The sequence below is a fragment of the Myripristis murdjan genome, chromosome 18 (genome assembly GCF_902150065.1).
Source record: "Myripristis murdjan chromosome 18, fMyrMur1.1, whole genome shotgun sequence".
Taxonomy (NCBI): domain Eukaryota; kingdom Metazoa; phylum Chordata; class Actinopteri; order Holocentriformes; family Holocentridae; genus Myripristis; species Myripristis murdjan.
In genome coordinates this window covers 21,674,349-21,698,669 of record NC_043997.1, presented here as the reverse complement: position 1 = coordinate 21,698,669, position 24,321 = coordinate 21,674,349, and the positions used below count along the sequence as shown (strand labels likewise).

The 24,321-nt window shown below is 39.4% G+C and overlaps 1 protein-coding gene across 2 annotated transcripts in view; it reads left to right on the top strand.

Annotated features, from left to right (window-relative positions):
* rap1gds1 (RAP1, GTP-GDP dissociation stimulator 1) overlaps positions 1–24,099 on the top strand; it is a 42,388-nt gene extending 18,289 nt beyond the window's left edge. Inside the window, exons 5-15 of one of the 2 annotated variants that reach the window (XM_030076125.1) lie at positions 1,369–1,515; positions 6,206–6,334; positions 6,901–7,026; positions 11,048–11,191; positions 14,285–14,416; positions 15,449–15,583; positions 16,408–16,533; positions 16,725–16,864; positions 17,837–17,963; positions 19,274–19,402; positions 20,193–24,099. In XM_030076125.1, the coding sequence (XP_029931985.1) occupies positions 1,369–1,515; positions 6,206–6,334; positions 6,901–7,026; positions 11,048–11,191; positions 14,285–14,416; positions 15,449–15,583; positions 16,408–16,533; positions 16,725–16,864; positions 17,837–17,963; positions 19,274–19,402; positions 20,193–20,320 (1,463 nt within the window). In that variant the 3' untranslated portion in view covers positions 20,321–24,099. The remainder of the gene's footprint in view (positions 1–1,368; positions 1,516–6,205; positions 6,335–6,900; positions 7,027–11,047; positions 11,192–14,284; positions 14,417–15,448; positions 15,584–16,407; positions 16,534–16,724; positions 16,865–17,836; positions 17,964–19,273; positions 19,403–20,192) is intronic. The other variant, XM_030076126.1, reaches the window with a different exon arrangement.
* The last annotated feature ends 222 nt before the right edge of the window (positions 24,100–24,321 follow it).

Genomic DNA, 24,321 nt, shown 5'->3' with positions numbered 1-24,321 from the left:
ATCGATTGTTACACCCCTAATGGCCAGCTAGCTAGATATGTTTTTCTACCCACTGACTTTTGATCAAAAGCTCGCACACACTTAGGGTTGCTGAACATTGGGTATTAAATGACTAAATGAAATAATATCGCACTGTAAATCTTGACCTCTAAAGCTGCTGAGTAAAATCCCTCCACTTCAAACCTGGGTGATGTGTCTGGTCAGCCAACTGATGTAACAACAATAAAAACACATTCACTAGCTGTGGTAAGGGAGGAAGTTCAATCATAATGAGTTTGTTTTTGACTTGCTGATATATGCATATATATTTTTAAGAAATACTAATATTGGTCTAAGCCAGTCGTTGGCTCTGAGCTTCACTCCTGCTAAGGAAACAGGGAAGAGATCCAGACCTGCTGTAGTGTCAACGATGGAGCGTGGAGACTGCGAGAAGCAACCATACTGAGTGGGTTGACTCATCTAACACTTCCTTTGGCAGCTGTCCTCCCAGACAAACCCTTCCAGAAACAGCATGTTCACTCCTGTGGATTTATTGCTGCTTTAAAGAACCAATAAGGGTCTGAGAGCAGAAGCAGGCCTAAAGCCTTCTGGTGCACAGCTTTCATTGTCATTGTGGTACTTCTGAACTGTTCGCATCTATGGAGTGTATCTTGAAGGCTGTTACAGACACTGCATGCAGGATTCAGTCCATAAAAATTCAGCTATCAACACAGCGCTCGCACTGGTGTGGTTTGTTGTTTTGACCAAAGAAAGCCTTTCTTCTGTTAGCGTAGGAGTCTAAACATAGTTCCTTTTCCATTTGGCTCCGACAAGACCTTAAAGTAGCACACAGTTAAGATGTACTGCATTTTATCTGTTGACTGCAGTATGTGGAATGGGAGTAACTGCAGATGATTAACAGTTGGAAGTAAAGGCAGCTGGCTGTAGGGTGAGGAAGCATTAGGTGGTATTCATGATTTAGTTTTAGACCTCAAAAATGAAATTATACCAGCCCTCATTACACTTTGATATTGAGATGGCCACAGCTAGATTAGAGCCTAAATTTATCTGCCATAAATGGCCCGTTCCTTTGAAATAGACAAGCTTGATTTAAAGGTTATACTTTTTTTTTTTATTGCAGTATTTCACAAAACCTTTTGAGTTGTGATGTTTTCCCCACTTCCCAAATGATTATATCCAGTACTGTGACCTTTTTTTGTAATCTTGTTAGATATTGATTTCTATGTTTTGTACTGCTTTCTTAACATTGCCCTCATTTCTGTTTCTTTCAGGTTGTGGTTGTGTGATATATTTATTTATTGATTTGTTTATTTATTTTAATTTCTTTTCTTTGTGGTTGATTTATGTCCTGACCTCTTTGTTTTGCAGATGAGGGCAGGAGTGCAGTTGACCTGGCGGGAGGGGCTCAGATAGTAGCTGAACACATTAAGTCCCTCTCCCAAAATACTGAGCCGGACAATCAGAAGCTCTTGACTGTCTTTTGTGGCATGCTGATGAACTATAGCAATGATAATGGTAATGATCATCTTCCCCCAAGAAGAACTGTTAACTCAACTACAACTAATCAAAACTGTTTTATACACAGTTTGTGTATAATTTCATCTGCACACATAATTTTTTCAGGGAACTAAGGCAGCATAGTTGAACTGTACATGTCCTAGAACATTCTGTGCTTATCTATTTTGGGCTGATTTTTGTTGTATCTACCCTGCTTTCTGTTGCTCCTCTGACTTGGCCTTTGAGGTAATCTGAAATTTTTTTTATTTATATGTGCTCAGTCAGCTTTGGTAGTGAGAGTAGCAGTGATACAGCCATCCCTTTTCTCCCAGTGCCTTGCCCTGGAACAGTTTATGTTGTAGACAGATGCAGTAGATAGTAAATATCCGTTGTCTATTTCCCTCTCGTGCTCTTTTCTTTGCTTTTCACAAATTTATGACCATATGCTAGCTTATCTTAAACTGCTGTGCCCAGCCTCAACTTCTGCTTTGCATTTGCATTGGGTTTATTTCTTCATCAAATAGCCTGCTATATAATTCGTTTTCCTGGGATAATTGTGGCTTACTTTGCACAGGCAAATCTGTAAAAAAATTATAAGGTAATGCACCCAACAGGCTTGGAGATCATCCAAAGAATGTAGTACCAAATTATAACAAGTAAGCTAGAACTTCTAGTCAGTAATGGTCATATCAACAAAGATTACATTTTACACTAATTTTTAGCATATTTATACTTTTTTTTTTCTTGAGAAACCCTAACCTTATATAACCCACATTACTTTGATATTACTTACCATGATGCTTATTACCAGTGTACAGCATAGACAAAACAAAACTAAATTAAGGTGGATTTACCCTCAACTATATTACTGTATACCTCCTATAGAGTGACTTTTTTCTGAACTACCCAGCAGTTCTTGTCTTCACATCATGGCTTGGCTTTTGAGAGCAGTGAGTGTTCTCTTGTGCCTCCTTGGCAGGAGGTCTCAGTGCCACCAGTATCATTTTGATGCAGGATGCTATAGTATTGTTAACATTTTGAGAATACCTGTATTTCAGTAGTGGAACAGATGAGCTGTGGAACAGGAGATTCTGCTCGTCTCTAGTGGCTGACTGATAAAGCTATAATAGGCCACTTCTAAATATAAATAAATGTTCAGTCTAATTCTAAATGGGTTCAAACAGTGGTAGTTGAGCCCACTGATCACCCACCAGTGAAACTCCCTGCATTTTGCATTATTGTAGATACTGCAAACCTAGTGTCTGACATTCTCACGCAGTTGTGCTGTTGACCATTTGTGATGTGTTTTACCTCAACCACACTTAAGCTTCTTCTCAAACTGCATAATTATATAATAGTATAATACAGTAGTTCTGCACCATCCCTAGCAATGGTTAAGGTCAACACTAGGGGTTCCATTAGCTTTTTTTCCATGAAAAGTTAGCAATTCAGTGAGTGACATATCAGTTTTTAGGCCTCCCCCCATAGTTTGGGTCTGGCAGTTATAGCAGGGCTAATTACCTTGTCTGATGAGTCCATGATTCTTGTTCTTTTCTTGCACATGAAGATTGAAAGGCATTCTCCCGAACCACCTAGAAGTATTGTTTTCAAGAAGTGTTTAATTTACAGCCACCAGAGGGAGACTAATCGTTCAGAACGGGAAAGTTCCTCACCGCAGGTGTAATGTCTGGAGAAACATCACACAAAAAAAAAAAAAAAAAAAAAAAGCCCCTTTTACAAATGATGGTGTCAACATTTTATTTCTGCGAGATGTACAGTGTCCTATAAGGTCAGGCTAAAATACTGTAATATTGAATATTACAATATTTGTGGCCATATGCAATATTTTGCTTTTGGGGAAAAAAAGTGATAGACATGTGCTTTCTTAAACATGATCATGGCATTTTGATGGCAATATAATTCCCTATCAGTTGTTATAATGCACACTAGATATGGTAGCAGCAGAAGGTGTAACCATTCAAAGGTGCTATGCATATCATTTTTAAACATGTATAAAATATTGGCATATTAATTCGGGTATATTACTGTCAACAAGTGACACCATGGTTGAGACAGTTGGTAGCCTCTATATATTACACCTACAGTACCTTTCCACAGCAGCCGTTTTGACATGAAAAAGCAGGGTTAACACCATTGTAACAAATGACATTAAATTTCTGTTCCCTTTAGGTCTAACAGAGCCAGGGTCTTGGTGTTGTGCATTCTGGTTTATTGGAAAGGCTCTGCTAAACCTAAATGGAGTGGTACCTTAATTAATGTCATCAACATCACCCGTGTTTACCCTGCTATTTCATGTCAAAATGGCTGCTGTGGAAAAGCTCTGTTGTTACCGCCATAGTTTGGAGTGGAACCAAACTGGTGTGAACTGTGGCCACTGACTCGAGCATTGCTGTGGTTGAATTCAGCCTCAGTCTGCTGGTTTGCTGCTCTTTGACCCAGCGTGCTGCCGAGGAGTTCATAATACTCCCCAGTATTACCCAGTCTAACACTACTTCTGGTTAGGTCCTTTTTGGAGTCTCTGTACTCCTTCAGTTTTTTTTAACTTGTTGATCATTTGGTGTCAAATGTTATAACAATTGATACTAAAATAGTACATATGGCACCTTTAACCACCTCACCTGTTGGTAATGATTTTTTTAATCATTTAAATTCTTTTTAGGTAATTGTCCATTGTATTTGTCTTTTTTTTAATTCTGGTGACTTGGCTTTTTGGTGTTCCGTTAAGTCCTGATTGACCTTCCACAAGATTAAAGAAAACCCACTTGGATTTCATTTTACTCTTTTTTTTTTTTTATTTCTTTGCATTTCGGTTTCATTTTCCTCTCCTCATATCTGTTTCATGCTACTCATGTTCTCCACTCTTAACCCATTTTTCTCAACATCCTTTTGTCCACTTTGTTTTCTGAATAAAAACTAAATCCAAATGCTTTCTTCCTTCTTTCCAGGCTCTGCTAATAGCTCTACTACTTCTCACTGTGACCAGGGAAATACATCTACACATTTGCTTTTAGGTGTCTACCTCAAAATGCCATTGCTGATTTAATTTCTCATGCATAAAGAAGGAGTGTAGATTTTTCTCCTTGGTTGCGTGTAGCTCATCTTACTGTTCAAGAGAGAGCCTTGAACAGAAGAGTTAGGGTCAGTTCTTATTTAATATGGCTTTCAAAGTTATTCATCATTTATATTTGGGGTTAAGTTATAGAAAAAAAATGAATTGGAGCTAACATGACTTCAGCCCAGTTTCACATCTTACCTGTATACTCAAATCTTGTGTCTGCAGAAATCTGCAGAAAATGGTTCCTGGCATCATATTTTCTGTCAATTTCAATTACACAGTCCCATCATAACCAAACCCACCATTCCTATACTTTACACTGTGTTGACATTGTGAGTAACTTGGTCTGTTCTGACCGACTGTAGATGGTCTGAAGTTACACAAGAAATGTATACAGATCACATGCTTTTCAGTATTTCATCAATAACATTATATTGTTTTGATGAGTTGAAAAATTAATCCGCCCTCCACTCAAAGGTTTAACATCACTACATGTGTCGCTGTCTGAAACTACCAAACATATAACCGCCAAGTGCACACAAATGGTAGTTTTGCTCAAATTACTGTTTAAAGACCCCATGAAATGGACTCTTCTTTATTTGATGTATTTTCTGTTGAAAAAGGATGTTTGGGCTGGACATAGTGCAGCAGGGAATCTGGTTGAAATTTAAATTTACAGCCACTAGTGCAGGGTGTTGTCACTATTTAAGATCCTCTGTTTTACATGAGGCAGAAGTTATGTGAGATCATTTCATCATTTCATGGGGACTTAAAACATTTGGAAAAATCCAGTAACTTCTGCGCAGGAGTGTTTTGAGCTCCACAATTTTACCGATGCCTTAAATAAGGTGCCTGTGGTTGCAGATGTTAAGAAAAAAAAATGTAGATGGTGAACTTTGGGCAGGTTTTGAACAGCTTAATTAAGAGAGAAGTATACCTTTTATTACATTTTTTTATTATGCAAAATGCTAGTAGAAGCTTGCCATTACTCCGAGGTTTGGAAACTCTTAGCATGTGACCAAATTTTTCTGTAAGATACACACAATTGGCGTATAGTTTCATCTGTGTCTCAAAAATCTAGACCCAAAGAAAAAGAGGTACAGTATGTAAGCCTACTAAGATGCCAGACCTACAGGCCAAGATCATGAGCTGGGTAAAAATAAACAAGTTCCCATTGCATTTAAGAAATAGCTGGAATGAAACAGCAGCTTAGCCGTCCATTAGTCAACAGTGGGCCAGCTATGGCCAAGTTAACAAAAGCTGTTGGCAGGTTGGGCTGACTCCAGAGCTGCCCCACACATTACAATGTTGTAAAAGTACTTAGCACTTGATAGTTTCTGTAGGATGAACCCAGTCACTTGACATGACACATCAGTGTACATACAGCTGAGGCTCACAACTTTTGCTTTGCTGGTACGGCATTGAATACAACATGGAGGTGGGGGTGTGGTGTTTGGAGCTAACACATTAATCTTTAAAAATCAGAGTGATAAAATTGCCCACCATGTAAACACAGGGTCTGAGCTTTCAGTCAAAATGTTACATGAGCTGTTCTCTTCATCTCCTTACATCTCCACAGCGGTCAGGACGGCAGGCTGACTGTGGCTGTCTTTTCTTTTCTGTTGTGTGCAGACTCCCTGCAGGCCCAGCTCATCAATATGGGCGTGATCCCAACCCTGGTGAAGCTGCTGGGCGTCCACTCCCACAACACTGCCCTGACAGAGATGTGCCTCATCGCCTTTGGGAATTTAGCCGAGCTTGGTGAGGAAATCTGGATATTCTGCACCTTTACAATGCAAACAAACTAATTGGTTGAATGTTTTTTTTTCTTGATCTTTGTATTCTAAGTGGATTTTTGTCAATATTTTGGCATGGAACTTGGTTGTGGTTAGGTCACAATACCAAATGCTTGTGGACACCCACAAGGCATATTGTGCTCACAAGCAATATGTTCACCAAACACAATATCGGCAAAATATCCCTTTTTGCACCTTCTGCAAGAAGTCATTTGGCAAAAACTCATAGGCTGATAGGATGATGATGATGATGATGATGATGATACCAGCCAAGACTAATGTGCGACATCAATGTGAGCACAGCCTAATAACATCTAAATTCAGACTGAAACCTCGTCTTACAAGGCCACGCAGATGTGCAGAGAGTGTCATGGCGTGCCACTGTATACTAAAGTATTTATTCAATATATTCAGTTTACAGGTCTAGATAACATGTAGGGGACCGGCGGCGTATAACTAGCTGTGCAGCTGATCAGACACATAGGGATAATTCTGGTAGGGTTTATCAGTGGTTCTCTGTCGTCTTGTTAGAGTCCAGCAAAGAGCAGTTTGCCTCCACCAACATCGCAGAGGAGTTGGTGCGTCTCTTCCAAAAGCAGGCAGAGCACGAGAAGAAGGAGATGATCTTCGAGGTCCTGGCTCCACTTGCAGAGAACGGTAAGATTTATTTTTTCCCCCTTATTTTAGTTCTGTTTGTTACAGACAGCATTTACAGCCACAGTCACATACCAGAAATAACATTTCAGGTACTTGTCCACATATCCCGCCAGTTTTTTTTATGACTAGACAAACAACTTCTGATTTATAGTCCGATTTGTCTAACACCACGTTATAGTCAATTTGAATGAAATTACCAAGGTTTGTTTTGGGCACTTACGTGGACATATCCTGTGAGTTTTGTGGCAATAGGACCCATTTTTTGCATTTAAAGTGCCCCCTAATGGCCGATTAATATGCAACTTTCACGGTATGTTTCAGGTACTTAAGTGGACATGTCCTGCAAGTTTCGTGATGATTGGCCCAACGGTTGTTGACTTCTGTCCATTTATGTGCTAAGCCACACCCCTTTTGAAGTTCATTGGTCAATATCTTGAAAACTAAAAAAGATATCAGCAAGTTTCCATTTCCAGGCCTTATACACCTTTGATAAGCTTGGTCCAATAATGATCCACAGTGAATTTCGAAGGAACTGGACATACGGTGTAGGAGGAGATGTCAAAAATGTATTTTTCAGAAAATTCAAAATGATGAAAAATCCAATGTAGCACACCTTCAGGGTTCTTGAGGCAGATTTGTAGAGTGAGGATTCATTCATGTCTGTAGAAAATTTCATGTAAATCAGACTCACAGCGTAAGAGTTAATAATTTTTAGTTAGAAGTTCCAAAATCTGACCTTTTATTATAGCGCCCCCATCAGGCTGATTGGGGTGAAATTTCAACTTCCAACCAATGTGCAAAATTTCATGTCTCTACCATTTATCATCTCATGAGAATTTGTGAAAACATTTCTGAAGAGGAAAAGGAAGAATAAACTATAAACCAATAATAAACCAGCATAAAAACAATAGTGTTTCAATCATGACATTTCCTGTGGCCGGTAAAGAAAGGATTATCTATAACAACAGCAAAAGAGAACGTAAGAAGAAAAATGTAGTCTCATCATTTTTCAGGGAGGGTCTTTAGCCTCTCAGAGTAAGACATTACTTGAGCTCATATGACATGGAAATTACTTTTGATCGTCTCTGAATATTTCATCTTTTCTGGTTCTGGGACCATTATAAGCTCTTTCAGCCAAATGAAGAGCTCAGGTGGATGAATGTGTTGCATTTTAATAGAATCCCTCTTTGAACAAGTAAATCAGTACATGCATCCTTCTTTTTTATTCGTCATCAGTAGTGGGGTTTATATTATGTCTTATGTTTTCATTATTCTGTATTTTGTTTTATAGTCAGAAGCCCAGCAGTTTTTTAATATAACACAAAACTAAAACACCCCTTGGACTCTGATTTTTCTTCAAATTCCCCTTTAAGTGGCTTCAAAGTTAGAAAAAAAAAATTTTTTTTGCATATTGTAAGAAAAATTTACATATGTATTGTGTATCTGCTGCTTGTAACACTTCACTGAAGCGCCCTCACACTTTTATTAACTGAAATATTCAAAGCCAAGATGCCATTGTTTTATGGCTGCAGCATCACATCAGATAGAAAAGATCTGCATGTCTTGTGCATCATTTTAGACACATTTCCCTGGAATTCAGCAGCACATAATTGGTATCTTTGGAAACAAGTTGTTGGGAATTTGAACAAAGCGAGGCTGCACAGCGATGACAAATCCTCCTGATGGAGTGGCAGATGTGAAGAGGTTAAATTGGATAAGGTTGATTTAGTCAGGAACATTTCAAGTGTAACCGTATGAATGAGATTAAGAAAATACATGACAGCTGCATTATGATGGTGTGTGAAACAACAGCAGTAGACCAAAGAAAAAATAAATTAAAATTTTTAATTGTAGATGAAGATTTCCCAAAAAATTAAATGTATGTAGTAGCCTGTGAAATAGTAAAATGCGTAATACATGCAATATGTACTGTAAAATGAGAAACAGTATGAAAAAACATGTGACTTTACAGCTTATATGTGTTATGGACTAAATGGATATTCACACTAACTTATCTGCAAGTGGCAACTCACACTGTTTGTGAGTGTGTGTACAGAGTTCAGTAATTCAAATGCAAAGCACTGGAGAGTGACTGCAGTGTGTTCTGCTGCCTTTAGATGACAGGCATGTCCACCTACTGTAGTATGATCCTCTCTGTGTGAGTCATGCTTTCCAGGCTGTCTGCTAACTGCACAGTCAGCTCTTACATTTGTTCAGCTCTTTTTTAAACATGTCAGCATGTATGTGTGTGTGTGTGTATGTGTGTGTGTTTGTTTCAATAGAAGGGAGCATCTTACTGGCTGTTGTTATCACCATTCCAAGCACACTGGGTTCTCCCACACTGCCAGTCTCCAAGACAACGTCCTACTTAACTCCACTCCAGAGAAATCTCTCCCTCCCTCCCTCTCTCCCTCTCTCCCTCCATCCCTCCCTCTCTTCCTCTCTCTCTCTCTCTCTCTCTCTCTCTCTCTCTCTCTCTCTCTCTCTCTCTCACTCTCACACACACACACACACACACACATTTTGCCTTTTGTTTGCTGCCTGTCGAGAGACGGAAAGAACGGCTCAGTTCTCATTCTTAGAAAGCAACAGGGAAGCAATCAATGACACAGGAATTAATACATTTGAAAATTCAATACAATTTCCTCAGTGTTGCCAGAAAAGAGGTTAAAAAAGAAGTAAAAAGAGTTTCAGAAGTAAAAAGAAGTGGAGCTTAATTAATTCATTTAAAGGAATACTCCAATGTTTTGGGCAGTATAGCCTTTTTTCTAACTTACCCAGGCTCAGACAAGATGATGGATACCATTTTCACCTCTGTATGTCCAGGGGTGCAGTTCCTATTTTATGTCAGCTTTGCATAAAGACTTGAAGCCTTTGGGAGTCATTAACCTAGGTCCATCGAGCATGCCCTCAATATGTTTTTACAGTTGAAAAGCTCCAGTTTAGCAATTTTTTTTAAAATTGATGAATAATCAGTATATTGCAATGTGATCTCAGCTGTCTGGCTCCACAGTGAATCATTCGCCTTTATGTCTTGTGTTTCAACATGTTATAAAGCACCAAGTCTATCACTGAACCTAATACTGCCTTTATACTGACTTAATACTGCACTTACCTGTTGGGAAGATGCCTGTTGTAGATTAACCCAACTCACTTCATTCATACCTCTTATAACTACCTATCGAGAGAAACCCAATAAAATTCTTGTACTTTTCTGCTCCAGCTTTAGTGGAAAAAATGTCCTGGTTAGATTGGATACAGTAGCAGCTTCCTCTGTAACCGAAATGAGTCATCAAATGGATAACTGACCATAATCCTACTTAAAACCTTGCACTGGACCATATAGTACTTAGCTGCAGTGCTTACTGGAACAGGAATAAGATGGTATATTCAAAAGTCAGTTTAAAATTAAGTCTTAAAACAGTCTTAAAAAGCAACACACTTTAACTCTCAGATACTTGTAGACACAGAGCATTCAGTAATATAAGCAAATACAGCTCATAGCATACTAAATACATAGAACTGATACAAAAGTATGATTTATTCTAAAATAACCAAAGCAGGTATTGCCTTAGTATCATAAAAGTCCTTAGATAGTCCTTAGATTTCTTCTAAATTTGCACATTGACCTACCTCTATGCACATTTTATACACCCATGCACACGTTTTTTTCTGGGGTTTTTTTTGTTGCACATTTTAGATCTTATTCTGTTGTACTCAGATCTTATTCTGTTGTACTTAGATCTTATTCTTTATTTTTTTTTAAATCTTTTTTTTTATTGATTTATTTAATCTGTAATCTGTGGATACTGCTGAAAAACTACGAATTTCCTGCGGGATGAATAAAGTATCTATCTATCTATCTATCTAGATATAAATGTATAACAGCAGTCAATGTAAACTGCGGTTTGATAGTGTACAGCTACGTCTCACCCTGACTTTAAGACCAAGGTGCTGTGGTGAAAAGCAGAATATAATGTGTGCACCACTTGACTGTCCCCTGTCCTCCTGTCTATCTCAGATGTGATTAAGCTGCAGCTGGTGGAGGCCGGCCTGGTCGAGTGTCTCCTCGAGGTGGTGGCTCAGACTGTGGACGGGGAGAGGGAGGAAGACATTGCCCAGCTCAAGACTGCCTCTGACCTGATGGTGCTCCTATTGTTGGGAGGTAAACTCCAGGCTGAGACCCAGCCACCAATCAAATCAGGCTTTACCAATCACCCAGAAATAACCCATGCTTAGACTGTTACCAGAAAGTACCCAAAAGTAAGGGAGACCAGGAATGGGTGTCACATTTTTGGCACCCTGACACATTGGCACAACTAGCATCATTGTAAGGTTGGTTGTCACAGGATGTTAGGCTGATTATCCCCATGTTTTTCAGTGTGTTTCTCACTAAAGTTATTTTTTAAATTAATAAATAAATAACCTCCATCAATTAGCAAATAGGGGTGGGAATCACCAGAGGCCCCCTGATATCATATCATCACGATACTTAAGCTATGATATCGCAGTATTACGATTTATTACGAACATTTTGCAATATAGTAAGTATTGTGATGTACGTTTTGCAATATATTGCGATATATTGCGTTTTTCAAATGCTTTTGCTGTGTTTTTTATGCCTTTATATTTTTGTTTTCACTTAATGCACAGCCCTGTGGTGGCATATTGCCCCTACCTGTTTTTTTCTCTGGATTTTGTGGCATTTTCCTATCAGCAGAAAGAGGTAGAAATATTTGAGCATTTTTGTAATCTCATAGTTATGTTGTCACAACCAGCACTGCCTAAAATGTGACCATATACCTCAACTAGACTACTGGACAAACGTTCTTGCTAGCATTTACAACAAATTGTAAACATTCAGAATGCAGCAAAGTCCTTATTTTACCTGGCAGAATTCTTACTTATGAATTATCTTTGAATCCTTGCATTTTATTTCTATAAAGATACTGAATGGTGGCACAAAATATCTAATATTGACAACTTCAGTGCAGTAATATTGATATTTATAACAACCCTGAAAAACCCATATTGCTGGAGCCCTGTACACACACACACAGACACTCAAACAGTTCTGATTCACAGTCTTTGGAAAAAAAAAAAAAAAAAGAAAAAAAATCTTATGTAACAGTAATTAAGTATTCATACTTGCTTCAGATTGTCAGATTACTTCTCGCAGCACAGCCCCCGCAGCCAGCTGTACAAGGCCATCAGAGGGGAAAGTCAGGCCCCAGATTGACTTCATTTACAGACAGAAAATATTCTCCATTGTGCGTATGTAGACATAAACATACATGCACAGCGTCCTGGAGCGATATTTGAGGAGTATTATGGGAGGTTTGGACGAAGGCAGTACATGGTGGAGCCTCTGTCCAGCACTGATGTTGAAGATTAATAATTCAGCCTTTTTTGTAAATATTTCATGACAGTCGAATAGACCTGAAAATGCTGTGTTATAAATGCACACAACAGTTTTGCAGTCACTGAAGATGAAGATGATAACATATAGCAAGTGCTGTTTTCTGTTACAGCATCATTATGCTACACTCAACACAGTTTTATGCTTCTTTCTGTGTCTTTTTTTTAATCTCTATCCATCACTGTGGATTATTTGAAGTGTAGTGGTTAGCTCAACAAACTTAATGAGGATTTGAACAGACATATGCTACTTTGGGGAAAAACCTTTCAGACAGTACATGTGACATTGCATAGTGTTCTTTGCTGTGATTAGAAGTACTCTAGTGACGCTGACAGTACCAGACTGTAGGATCACATCGATACGGATGTTTGAGTCGACTACAGATGTTTCCAGTTTGAATCTGCTGAAGCTACATGGTATTTGGTGTTTTTATTCATCATCATTGAAGAGATGGTAAACTAAAACATTGTCATTAAAATGATTTTGATCGTCATTGCTCGGTATAGAAACCCTCATGAAACAGTGAATCTGGAGCCCTCTCTATCATCTGATTTCTCCCGTGTCAAACCAGCTGGTGATTAAAAGTTACTTTCACATGAGAGTGGGGTGATCTAATCAGAATGCGACATCAGTTTTTAATCCTCCCGTCCCAGTTTGACTGACAGCCTTCAGCTGCTTCATCAAACGGTTTTTGGAGAACAGGAACTGTGAGCTGTGCTGTTCCTGGACAGAAATCCACCAAGATTATTTTATCAAGCTCACGTTCTATCAGAAGCTGTGAAGGCTAGCAGAGTGCTTCAGTCTGATAGATGGAGCTGTGCCTCTTAAGCTGCCATGAACTTTCTCACGTCAACTATACTGCTACAACCATCTGTAACAGGGTTAATCTATCTCTTAATTACAAACACACAGCTAATAAAGCCCCAGTTGGATTTCTTTTACGTTACTGAAAGTGGTGACAGCCAACAGTCTCTGCGTTGTGTTTTGATGTTGGCGGTGGACTGACAGCTGACGGTAAGAGTTAATTAACTCCAGAGAGACACAAACAGCTCCGATGTAGATTCAGTGATGATCTGTTTATTGCATACAAGCCCTTGGGGATCTGGGGAATACAAGCCCGGTCTCGGTAAAAATATTCACCATAAAATAAAATCATAATCAAAGGAAACTTACAGTACTAATGAAGGATTTCTATAGCCAAGCTCATTAATCATTAATTGACAAGTTACCGGGCCTACAGTCTAAACTTGCACAGGATCAAATCACACAAGAGACTGCTGATACAGGAGGATCAATACACATAGATAATCACTCTGGATGTCGGTATAGTTGCTGTCTCTCTCACATTGGCTGTACATTAATATTTACAGGTTTTCATTTAACAGTCTACACAGTATGGATACTGTGTAGCTTAATATTAAATACGAAATATGTAATAATAGCATAAACATCTGGAAACATCACAAATATACACAACTTACAACAATTAAATACAGATAAAATTGCTGACAAAATGAAATTCATTATAACAGGATTTTTCTATTAAGACATAGTAACTATTTAAAGCTCAAAGAACGTATTTAATGTAACATGGTGGAGGCATACGTTACACCTCCAAAGTGAAAGATTGTAGCAAATGAGCTCGACAGCAGTGTTAGCTAGGAAAATATTAGCTACCATGTTTTGGAATGCAAGTAAGAACTGTAGCTGTTTCATTCCTGCCAAGCACGATGTTTTCACTTTGCTTGACAGGTGGTTGGTCGTACCAGGGTCCTGGCAATATCGTATCTAAGCGCCATGCTGTTGCTACAGTAACCTGTCTCCTCATATCCTGTTTAGATGAGTCCATGCAGAAGCTGTTTGAGGGAGGAAAGGGCAGCGTTTTCCAGAGGGTCCTGTCCTGGATACCGTCCCACAACCATCAGCTGCAGCTGGCTGGGGCGCTGGCCATTGCTAATTTTGCCCGCAATGGTAAGCTTCACCTCACAGTGCCGTTAGACAATCCTCATTCCTCATTCATACATTCATTTTCCAAACCGCTTACCCAAAAGGGTCGCGATGGGGTGCTGGAGCCTATCCCAGCGCTCATTGGGCAGAAGGCAGACAATCTCCTAACATAAATTAAGGTTAAACATTTGAGATGAAGCCGTAATGATGATGACTTGTGTGGGGAAAAATGAGAAATTACAGCAGTATACAGCAAAGGAATATAGAATGCAAATCAGAACGGAGACGGTAGCAGGTATTTTACTGTTACATTTAACATAAAGGTTGAACATGTTAATTATGAATGTATAACTGAAAACTATGAAAAATATATGAAAGTGTGCAAACTCTCCCACCAGTAATACTGGTGGCATTATGTGCAGGAGTGTTTGGTAATTACTTAGTATTCATCCGTCTATCAAGCATTTCTGGGCTTTTGGTACTCACTGTGTTGTACATTTTGTTTTGTCCAAATTCTGCCCTTGGCTTGCGTTAGACTAGCTTCTGTCATTCATTTCCATTATTTTATCGCTGAAAATACCAACTGCAATACTAGTGTACAAATGTTTAGCTCTCAAACTTTTAATTATTTGTTTAAGCACACAAAAAAGTGGAAAACAAGGATCCCAAAAAGGCAAAAAGCTAAGAACAAAAATGACTGGGAGGGAAACCATCGCAATGTGCAAAAAAACTTAAAGTACTATCTTTCACAGCATTTGTACGCTTGTACAAAAACACAAAACTTACACAAATGCTTAAATTTACATGCAGAGCACTTGCAATGCCACTTAATCTTGTTTTTGTGTGCAAACCTACGAACGCTGTAAGAGATACATATTGTAAGGCTGCAAGTAAAACATTTTTAAGAACATACTTTTGCTTTCTTATTTAGTGATTTGAAGGACCCAGGAGAGTAGTATTCCAGTAATATATTAACACCGACACTAGCTGAGTTCCCTACTGAAGCACAGTATCTATTAACATGTCACGGTGTCTCCTCAACCTCATTTTTTGTAGATGGAAACTGCATTCACATGGTGGACACTGGTATTGTGCAGAAACTTCTGGAGTTGCTGGACCGGCATGTTGAGGAAGGAAATGTCACTGTCCAACATGCAGCACTCAGCGCCCTGCGCAACCTGGCCATACCTGGTGAGTCTGCATTCAGGCCTTTGTTCAGAGGCCGAACAACTTCAGCAACTTTATTTGTACATGTCAGTAAAATTAGGGAAGAGCTAGAGTCAGTGGAGCACAGGAAGAAAATGCAATTCCAGTGTCCAAAATTTAATATCATTTATTTGAACAAATACATTTGCTGAAGTAGTCCCAGGTGATCTGGACAAAGCACATATCACAATATCCTTGATTCAGTACCTCGATATGGTTGGAATAACTATTGATGCTTCTGTAAAATATTTATGCACTATAGATTTTTGATAACCAGTCATTAGTAATGTGGATATGATGACCACACAGGTAGAGGCCAGTAACAGAACAGCTACAGCTGTCTAATAAATTCAGAAAACTGCATCCTTTTACTGTCATGCAGCCTTTAAAACCAGGAAAAACATGCTATGCTATTTCATGATACTACGCTATGCAAAATCCCAGCAGTACAATTTCGCCCAGCCCTATTCTGAAGTATATTTCAGATGTAGTTCTGAGGGCAGGAGATGCTGCCTAACACAACACTATAGACGGTTTGGCCTCGCTAGACTACAAATATTTTTTTATTTTTATTTATTTATTTTTTTTGGCTCAGGAAACAATATATAAAGAGTTTTATTGACAAGAAAATAGAATTTTACATTACAACATGGTATGGGTTGAATGCAAACAAATATTTTCCTTTGAACAGAGGGGAAATAAAGCTAATGGAAAAAGTATGAGAAGTGGTTAAAAGATGGTTTGCACCTCACTTTCTTTGCTTGAATATTCTATTTTAACCAGCTCTTTCTCTATTTGCTACCTTGCAGTGGTAAACAAATCCAAGATGTTGTCGGCCGGCGTATCGGACGTGGTGCTGAAGTTCTTGCAGTCGGAGATGCCTCCAGTCCAGTTTAAACTCCTGGGGACGTTACGTATGCTTATTGATACACAAGGTAGAGATGTGCTCTATCATTGTCATGGCAACAAATCACAGCAGCGAGCATCCAAATATAACATATCCAGATATCCTGCTCCAGCTCCTGTTTTTTTTTTTCCAAAATGTGCTAATGAGGTGTCATCTAACCTGTCGTTAGTGTTGGTGTTTAAATTATATTTGCTGTGTGCTGTGTGCTTGTGGGTTCAGCTGAAGCCGCAGACCAGCTGGGAACCAACGGGAAGCTGGTGGAGAGGCTGGTGGAGTGGTGTGAAGCCAAAGACCACGCGGGGGTGATGGGCGAGTCCAACAGGCTGCTGTCAGCCCTCATTCGACACAGCAAGTCTAAGGTAAGTTGCCAGGCTTCAAATTCAGAGTGTTGGGAGTGGTCATCTGAAGCAGTCTTCCGACCATTCAGTCCTGTCAGTCTGCCACCCCTGCACTGATTCAAGGCATGTTTTCACACCTAGTTTGCTCCAAGTGGTTATTTCAAACCTTGGAGTGATTTTCCCCTTGTGTGTTAAATGTTAAATGTGACCTTATACAATTATAAATTACGTATTGTGGAGCTACAGAGATGCCCTGCCCTAAAAATCATATTCTCTAGACGTAAAACAACATGGCTTGGTGCAGATCCCAGCAAAATCACATCATCCTCATTTCACTTATTTTTACCTCAGTTAAAATAAAACTTATGATGCAGCAAAATTGTCATTTTCACTAAAATCATGAAAACTATTCACAATCACAGTATCTCACAAGGTCAAAATACCACAGTATGTCTTTTTTTTAACCATTCCATGCAGCCCTGCATCAAGACAGAAAATTTCAGTGAGCACAACTTCAGCTGCCATTCTAGATGTTCCTGATTTAAATGCCGCCTTGTTAAAATTAGTCAGATTATGCTGAAGTGACTTCAATCCAATCATGGTTTATCAAATCAAATCAAATCAAATCAAACTGTAGAAAAAATAAAAAATGCTCTCAAATTGTGAATCAAATGGCATCATAGTTAAGCCAAGGATTCACACCCCTGTCTCTCATGTTGCCAAAGTGCTTCATGTGGAGTGATCGTGCCCAACAGCTGTCAGCACTGTGTATTGCAGGTCAAACATGCCATGAATTGTGGAGTTAAGGATGAAACTTGCTCAGAGGAAAGTCCTTTCCTTCATCAGATTTGTGACATTGAAGGAAATGACTGCTTTTGCTCTTTTTCAAGCAGCTACAGATCTTATAAGACAGACACAACTTATAAGTGTTCTGGTTATGTGGAAGTAGGTATCAGATTTGGTCTTTCACAGCATTGTGTTTGTGGATTTCAGGAAGTTGTCAGAGCCGTCATCCAGGGAGGAGGAGTCAAGCACCTAGTAACCATGGCAACCAGCGAGCATATGATCATGCAGAATGAGGCGCTGGTGGCTTTGGGCCTCATAGCAGCATTGGATCTGGGTAAGAGCAAGAGTAGAAGTGACAAAACTGTAATATTATTGAGTGGCTGTTTTGGAGTATTTATGAAGTCAGTAGTTTTACTTTTTATTAAAGCTTCACTGGGCAGCTTCACATGCTGGCAGCACCAGTAGGCAGCAAGACCTTTGAAAATAATTTCAACTTAAAAAACATGATGTCAGTGAACTGAATGTAGCACGCTCATTTTTGCCACTCCTGCCGGTCTGTGATGCTTTAGACCAAAGGAAACCAAAGCTATGGAAGAGGCAAAAGATTAAACACTGGTGAATCCAGCTCCTCTGGATGGAGCCGTGCTCTCTGCTGTTTAATAGACAGTTTAGATTGCACTCTTCAGTTTAAATCTGTCACCTGTGGGCAGAGATTTCCCACCAATGTCCAGACAGACACCAGAATTCAATTTAGGCAAGCAAGGTGACTGTACAGCATGTCAATTATGTGGGCATAGATTTTTTTTCACTGTTGAGGCACCAATTTATAAATTTAGTCTGCTGTGAGGCATTTTTGCACAAGTCTTGCCTGGTGCAGCTTTAAGTATGATGTGACAATGCAACATTTTAATTCACTCCAATTATAGAACACAGATTTGGTAAGCTGTTCATAAGTTTCACATTGGAAATTAAGTCATGAATTTGTCAAACATTCACATGATATGTGGAGGTCACTTAAAGATAAATAACTATAACATCCGAACCTTGCTGTTGTGTAGGACAGTAGTGGTGCTATCTTCCTCTCATTGTTGCTGAGTGCTGGATACTGGCTGGATGCTCCAAATGCTAACTGTTAGCCTTCTGCCACTGACGTGGACAGATAAATAATGCAGTAGTTAAGCAAAGGCATTAAGACAATCGCTGAAACTCTCACTTCTGTGTTTACCAACCTCACAAATAACAGCATTTCAGTTTTTTCCATCAGGAAATGAAAGTTTCACTGGTAGAAAAAGTTAATATTGTGCAAAGTTTATGTCATTCCAGCAGCAGTATCACTACAGCTTCATTTGTCAATATAACTGTGCATACTTAATAACTTGATTTGGCCAAATCCCACTACTTAATACTTAAAAAATATTGGTGCATCTCTATTTATAATGTGAGCACTGCTTCAGGCCAAATTAAAGATGCATGTTGCCATTTTAAAAATACAAGTGTGAGTAGGATCTGTTGTCCTCAGTTTCTGCTGTTACATATTCCCAAAGTAAACCTGCAGGTCTGTGGCACATTATGGGATCAAGGCATGCTAGAAAAGTCACGACACTGTAACACAACTGTTTCTTGACTGTTTGTACATGCTTGCAGTTGCAGCTGAGAAGGACTTTGTCGGAGCCAACCTGGTGTCAGTGCTTCACAAGCTGCTGTCGGACGAGAGGAGCGCACCAGAGATAAAATACAACTCTATGATCCTCATCTGTGCAGTCATGGGCTCAGGTGAGACCTAACAACATACAAATAAAACTTAAATATATTTAGGGAGAGACAACTGAGCACCAGACTTATTTTTGCAGCACTATACCTCAAGTCCTCAGTTCCACAAATTGTCATTTGGGGCCACACAGCACATTCACCGTCTTTTATTGTGGGCCAAATGGATGTTCCTGTCCACTGCATTCCAAATGTCCAGTTTTTTCTTTAACAGTGCTTGTATGACATATTAATTGTCTATTATCTATCCAGCTAGCTAGCAGCTGGCCACCTCCAACCTTCCTGATGCAAAAATAAAGAGATCGAGTACCTTGATAACCATATACAAGTAATTTTGCACCAGTGCAGACTGGGGCCAGTTTCAAGTTAGCTGTCAAAAAGAACATGGAAGAACACGATTCATTGTTTACATAAAGTAAATAGTTTGTTACATTGTATTTACACTGTGTGAATAGCTTGTTTGGTAGCAGTTTGCTCAGGTCAACTGAGCTGGGTTTTGCAGAGCCACAACCCAGCGTGTTTTGGAATAGAAACTTTTTACATAGAAAATTTCTGAATGGAGCTACACCTACACAGCTGTCATCTTTATCAGGTATCACTGTCTTCCTAGCATGGTTTTATTTATATATTTTGGCACTTGTTAATGCGAGGCCAATTATCCAGTAGAACTCAAAGTTGCTGCCAGTCATGGTTGCTAAGAGACTCATAATGCAAACTGGAAGTATTCTATAGTTTGCCTGTTTTGACTGTTGTTGCAAAGACTCCTGTTGATCCTTGCTCTCTCCTCTCTCCTCAGAGCCTCTTCATAAAGAAGTCCAGAGCCTGGCGTTCATCGACGTAGTGTCCAAGCTGAGGGCACATGAGAACAAGACGGTGTCGCACCAGGCATCTCTTACAGAGCAGCGGCTAACTGCCCAGAGCTAAATGACTCTGATCACTCCCCACCCAATGCCTGCCTGACCACCTAACCACCCCATGACTCCTCCTGACTGCTCCCCTCTGTGCCCCATCGTCATGTGCCAAGGTATCATGTTGCATCAACTGCCAGCTGGCCCGTCTGATGGTCACGTTTCACAATCTGTGACCCATCTCTGCTAGGGTTAGACTGATATGCATTTTTGAAGGTGGATATCAATATTTTTGCGTCGAAACTGTCAATAGCTGATATTTTGGCCGATATTCAATATCCTAGAATTGGACAATTTTCTCTCGATTTAAAAAATTGTAAGGATTCATTGTATCCCCCAGAATTTTATTCTTGTCAGGGTGGAAAGCCTCTGAAACAGCATTTACACCACCATGGGAAATGAAAACCCTCCATCGAAAAGCCATACTAATGAAATTACTTTAGGTGGGTTAGCAGCTCCTGAAAGCAGAGTGAGGCAGGTTTATTTGGTTTTACAGACTGTTGAGTTAAATCTTCCCACACCACACTGGAATGATTTCTCTGGTTGCATTTCTGATATGAAAAATACATATGAATAAAAAAACAAATGCACTAGCTGTTGTCAGGGAGATGGACAACACTGACTGCTGGAAATCTATCAGGCCAGTATCAGCCTGATATATCGGTCTAACCCTAGTCCCAACCTCCACTCGTGCATGCATCCTCAGCTACAAGCAGCTCCATGGGAGCCAAGGCGCCGTAGACAGTCTAACGCAATAGATAAGAGATGACACTCTTTACGACCATAGCTGTGATACCATCCGCCAGTAACTCATCAGTGAAAACGTGTACAAAAGAACAAAAAAAAACAACAAAAAACCCTCCTGTGGTGTGCAAAAAAAACACAAAAAACATTTTTTTTAAGAAACAGCAGCCATCCATGATGTGCCCAGTCGTGTCCCATGTAGTTTGAATATCAATGACTAGAAAATGTGCATGTTTTAGTCCCGTTGAAGGTGTGTCAGTGTTCATTTTATCCCTTACATACTCCAAAGTACAGCCTGACCTGCCCTGCCAAGTCCTCTAGTCTTGTAAATTCTTTTTTGCACTTATTTGGTAAGAGGTTACCTGGACATTTTATCCTGATCCGTAATTGTACGGTTGCTCAGACACATTCCCCCATTCAACAAGTGCACAGTGACGTTATGGACTCCGCAGGTTCCCTGCCCCCTGTTGCTAAAGGAGAGTCATGTGTGAACTTAGGAAGCAAACATGGTAGAGAACAGGGCTGTAGTCAAGTCATTTGAGTTGTGTTCCAAGTCAGTTTCAAGACCAGGTCAAGTCAAAGTTGAGTCCAGATCAAATTAAGACTGAGACCAGAGCAAGTTTAGTCCGACTGAATACCAAAACCCAAATAGGCCAGGAACAGTGTGCATGTTAGAGTAACTTTTAAAGGACCATACCAGTGATTTTGAATGTTGGACCCATTTACTACAATTTACCCAAATTTTACATGTCAACAAACCATTTTTCAAATCATGCAGGGGTACTAAAGGTTTCACAACACATAATCAAAATCCTAATTTTGATACATTCCCCCATAATCAAAATCCTAATTTTGATTATGTAATATTACAATATTTGTTAGTCAGTGTGGCTAATAAAGTCATCACCATTCATCAACCACAGAACTGATAATTGGCTATATAAACTTTCCCTGAGGACTATTGTCCAGCGGAAAGACCATTTCACTTCACCCATTTTCAAGTCATCAAAACACAACAGTGCTGCTGCTTTTAGGAAAACTAATGTGGACGACTTTATTACAGTGATGGAATACTGGTGTGAAGAAAGTTTGAAGTCTCTGAAAGTTCGTTTTCATATTGTTGTGGAATGAATGATAAAAGGGAGGAAAAATGATATCAGAGTTCTAAAATATGGGTGCTTGCTTTGGGAAAAGATGAGAAGAAACACGAAGTCTATACATTTTGTATATATTAACATGCTAAAATCACTGGTGTGGTCTCTAAGGATCAACAAAGATGGAATTTGTCTGCAGGAGCTATAACATACCTCTCATCCAACCAACCAATGCATTGCTTGCATTTTGACTAAATCAGTGTATAGAAGTGTGAGGACCATTACATACACAGGTTTCTACAGGCAAACTCCCCCAAACTGTTTCTAGTCCTGGGGAGAAGATTAACAAATAATCAATACTTTTACCCATTTTTATATTTTTAGATAGGCAGGAAATGACAAGTGGCCAAGAACAAGATTCCTAGTCGAAGTAGGCATAAAGACAAAACGTCAGGAAAAACGGTCTAGAGACCAGACTCAAAGTACTACAGCCCTGGTTAACAAAACGCAGTGAAGCAGCCAACCATTCCTACATGTATGTGTGTGTATGTATGTGTTGTGGTCGTAGAAATTGAATTGGGTAGAATCAGCACTGTATAGGGACTTCTAGTGTTGCCGGTGAACCTACTGGCAGCCATCTTTGAGGAACCAACTGAATAACTTTTTGACACTTCATCTGGCTGTTGGTGGGTGGATCTCCCTTTATCACAGCAACAACAAAAAGCTAAGTTAAGGCATTAAATTAGTTTAAGGCATTGGTATACTGCTGAAGTTATTGAAAATGATGGGAAAGTAATTCATAGCCGATCATAGATTAACCTTAATATTAACTAATTACAGGTACTCAGGTAATCCTAATTATCTGTGTTGTTGTTAACAAAGTTATTGAGCGATGTCATAGCAAAGCCACCAACAATCTACCAGGTAGGGCACAGCAAAAACTAACCAATCAAAATCAAGAGCCCATGCATCCTGGAAAACTTGGAAATTTTGAGACTAGTTTTCCATTCATGGAAAACAACTGGAAAAAGTCAAAATGCATCACATGTCCTGGAATTATTGGTGAGAGCTCACATGCCATATTTTTTTGCCACTGACACCACATTTCAGCACATCTTGGAGCTAACTGGCCATTTTAAATCGCTCTGTGCTGACGTTCTGTGCGCAACAGCAGTCGGGAATATATGTCCTTGAAAAATTGTGGAAAATGATTTCTGTAAAAGAGTGAGAACCCTGATTTATTTTCAGAATTCTTTCATTCATTTTGTAAAAACAGAACATGTTTCCGTTAGCCTTGTATCAGGCTTCCGTTAGCTCAGCCGACGTAAACAAACTCTTCTGCCAGCGTGGTGAAATCCATGAATGCTTACAGCTGTTGCCTTGGCAAGGGGAACCACCTGGAAATACTCAGAATTGCCGTGACCCAAAGGCCTGGTTCAACCAAGTTCAGTTTCTACGGTTGTGATTTACTGCTTGGGTAGGCAGCAAGAAGCAAAGGCACCATTTGACGGTGATGGATCAGAGTTGTACATGCCGTCTTAGTGTGTTATCTCGCATTAGGTCGTGAGAACAGGTAACTGAATACGGACTGTAGTCACGTACTGTCACTGTCTTTGTACTGTTTGAAGCCCCCCTCTCTCGGGGCAGGTTTGTCTTTCTGTTTAATGGTTGGTTCTTCTAGTCAGAGGGATTACTGACAACATGCACCTCAGCATGTTGGATACTGTACCAACACTGTTACACGCCATGGTGTGTTCACTGGTCTGGGCCCACTCTTTTTGTCAGGTATGAATGGTTATTTATTAGATTTGTACCCTTCTGAAGACACATGCCAATGGAGATGTATCCACAGTAACTGCATACAATACTATAAACTTAAATGTTTGTTGTAAATGTCATGAGTTGTACATTTGGAGGATTGTAACTCAGCAGATAATTAAAAGATGATTGCTGGTGATGGTTTATGTCTTTATTTCCCTCTCCGTGTTTTGTAATTGTTATTCATGTGCAAATATCTGTTTCATCACAGCCTAACACACAATAGCTTTATCTGTATAGTAATTTCATTAGTTTTCTATGGTGTAAGTAATAATCTATGACATTTCATATTGCTGTACATTTTAACCATTGGTTTGTTGATTGAATTTGAAATGACAAGGGAAAAAAACAGCTTGCTTTT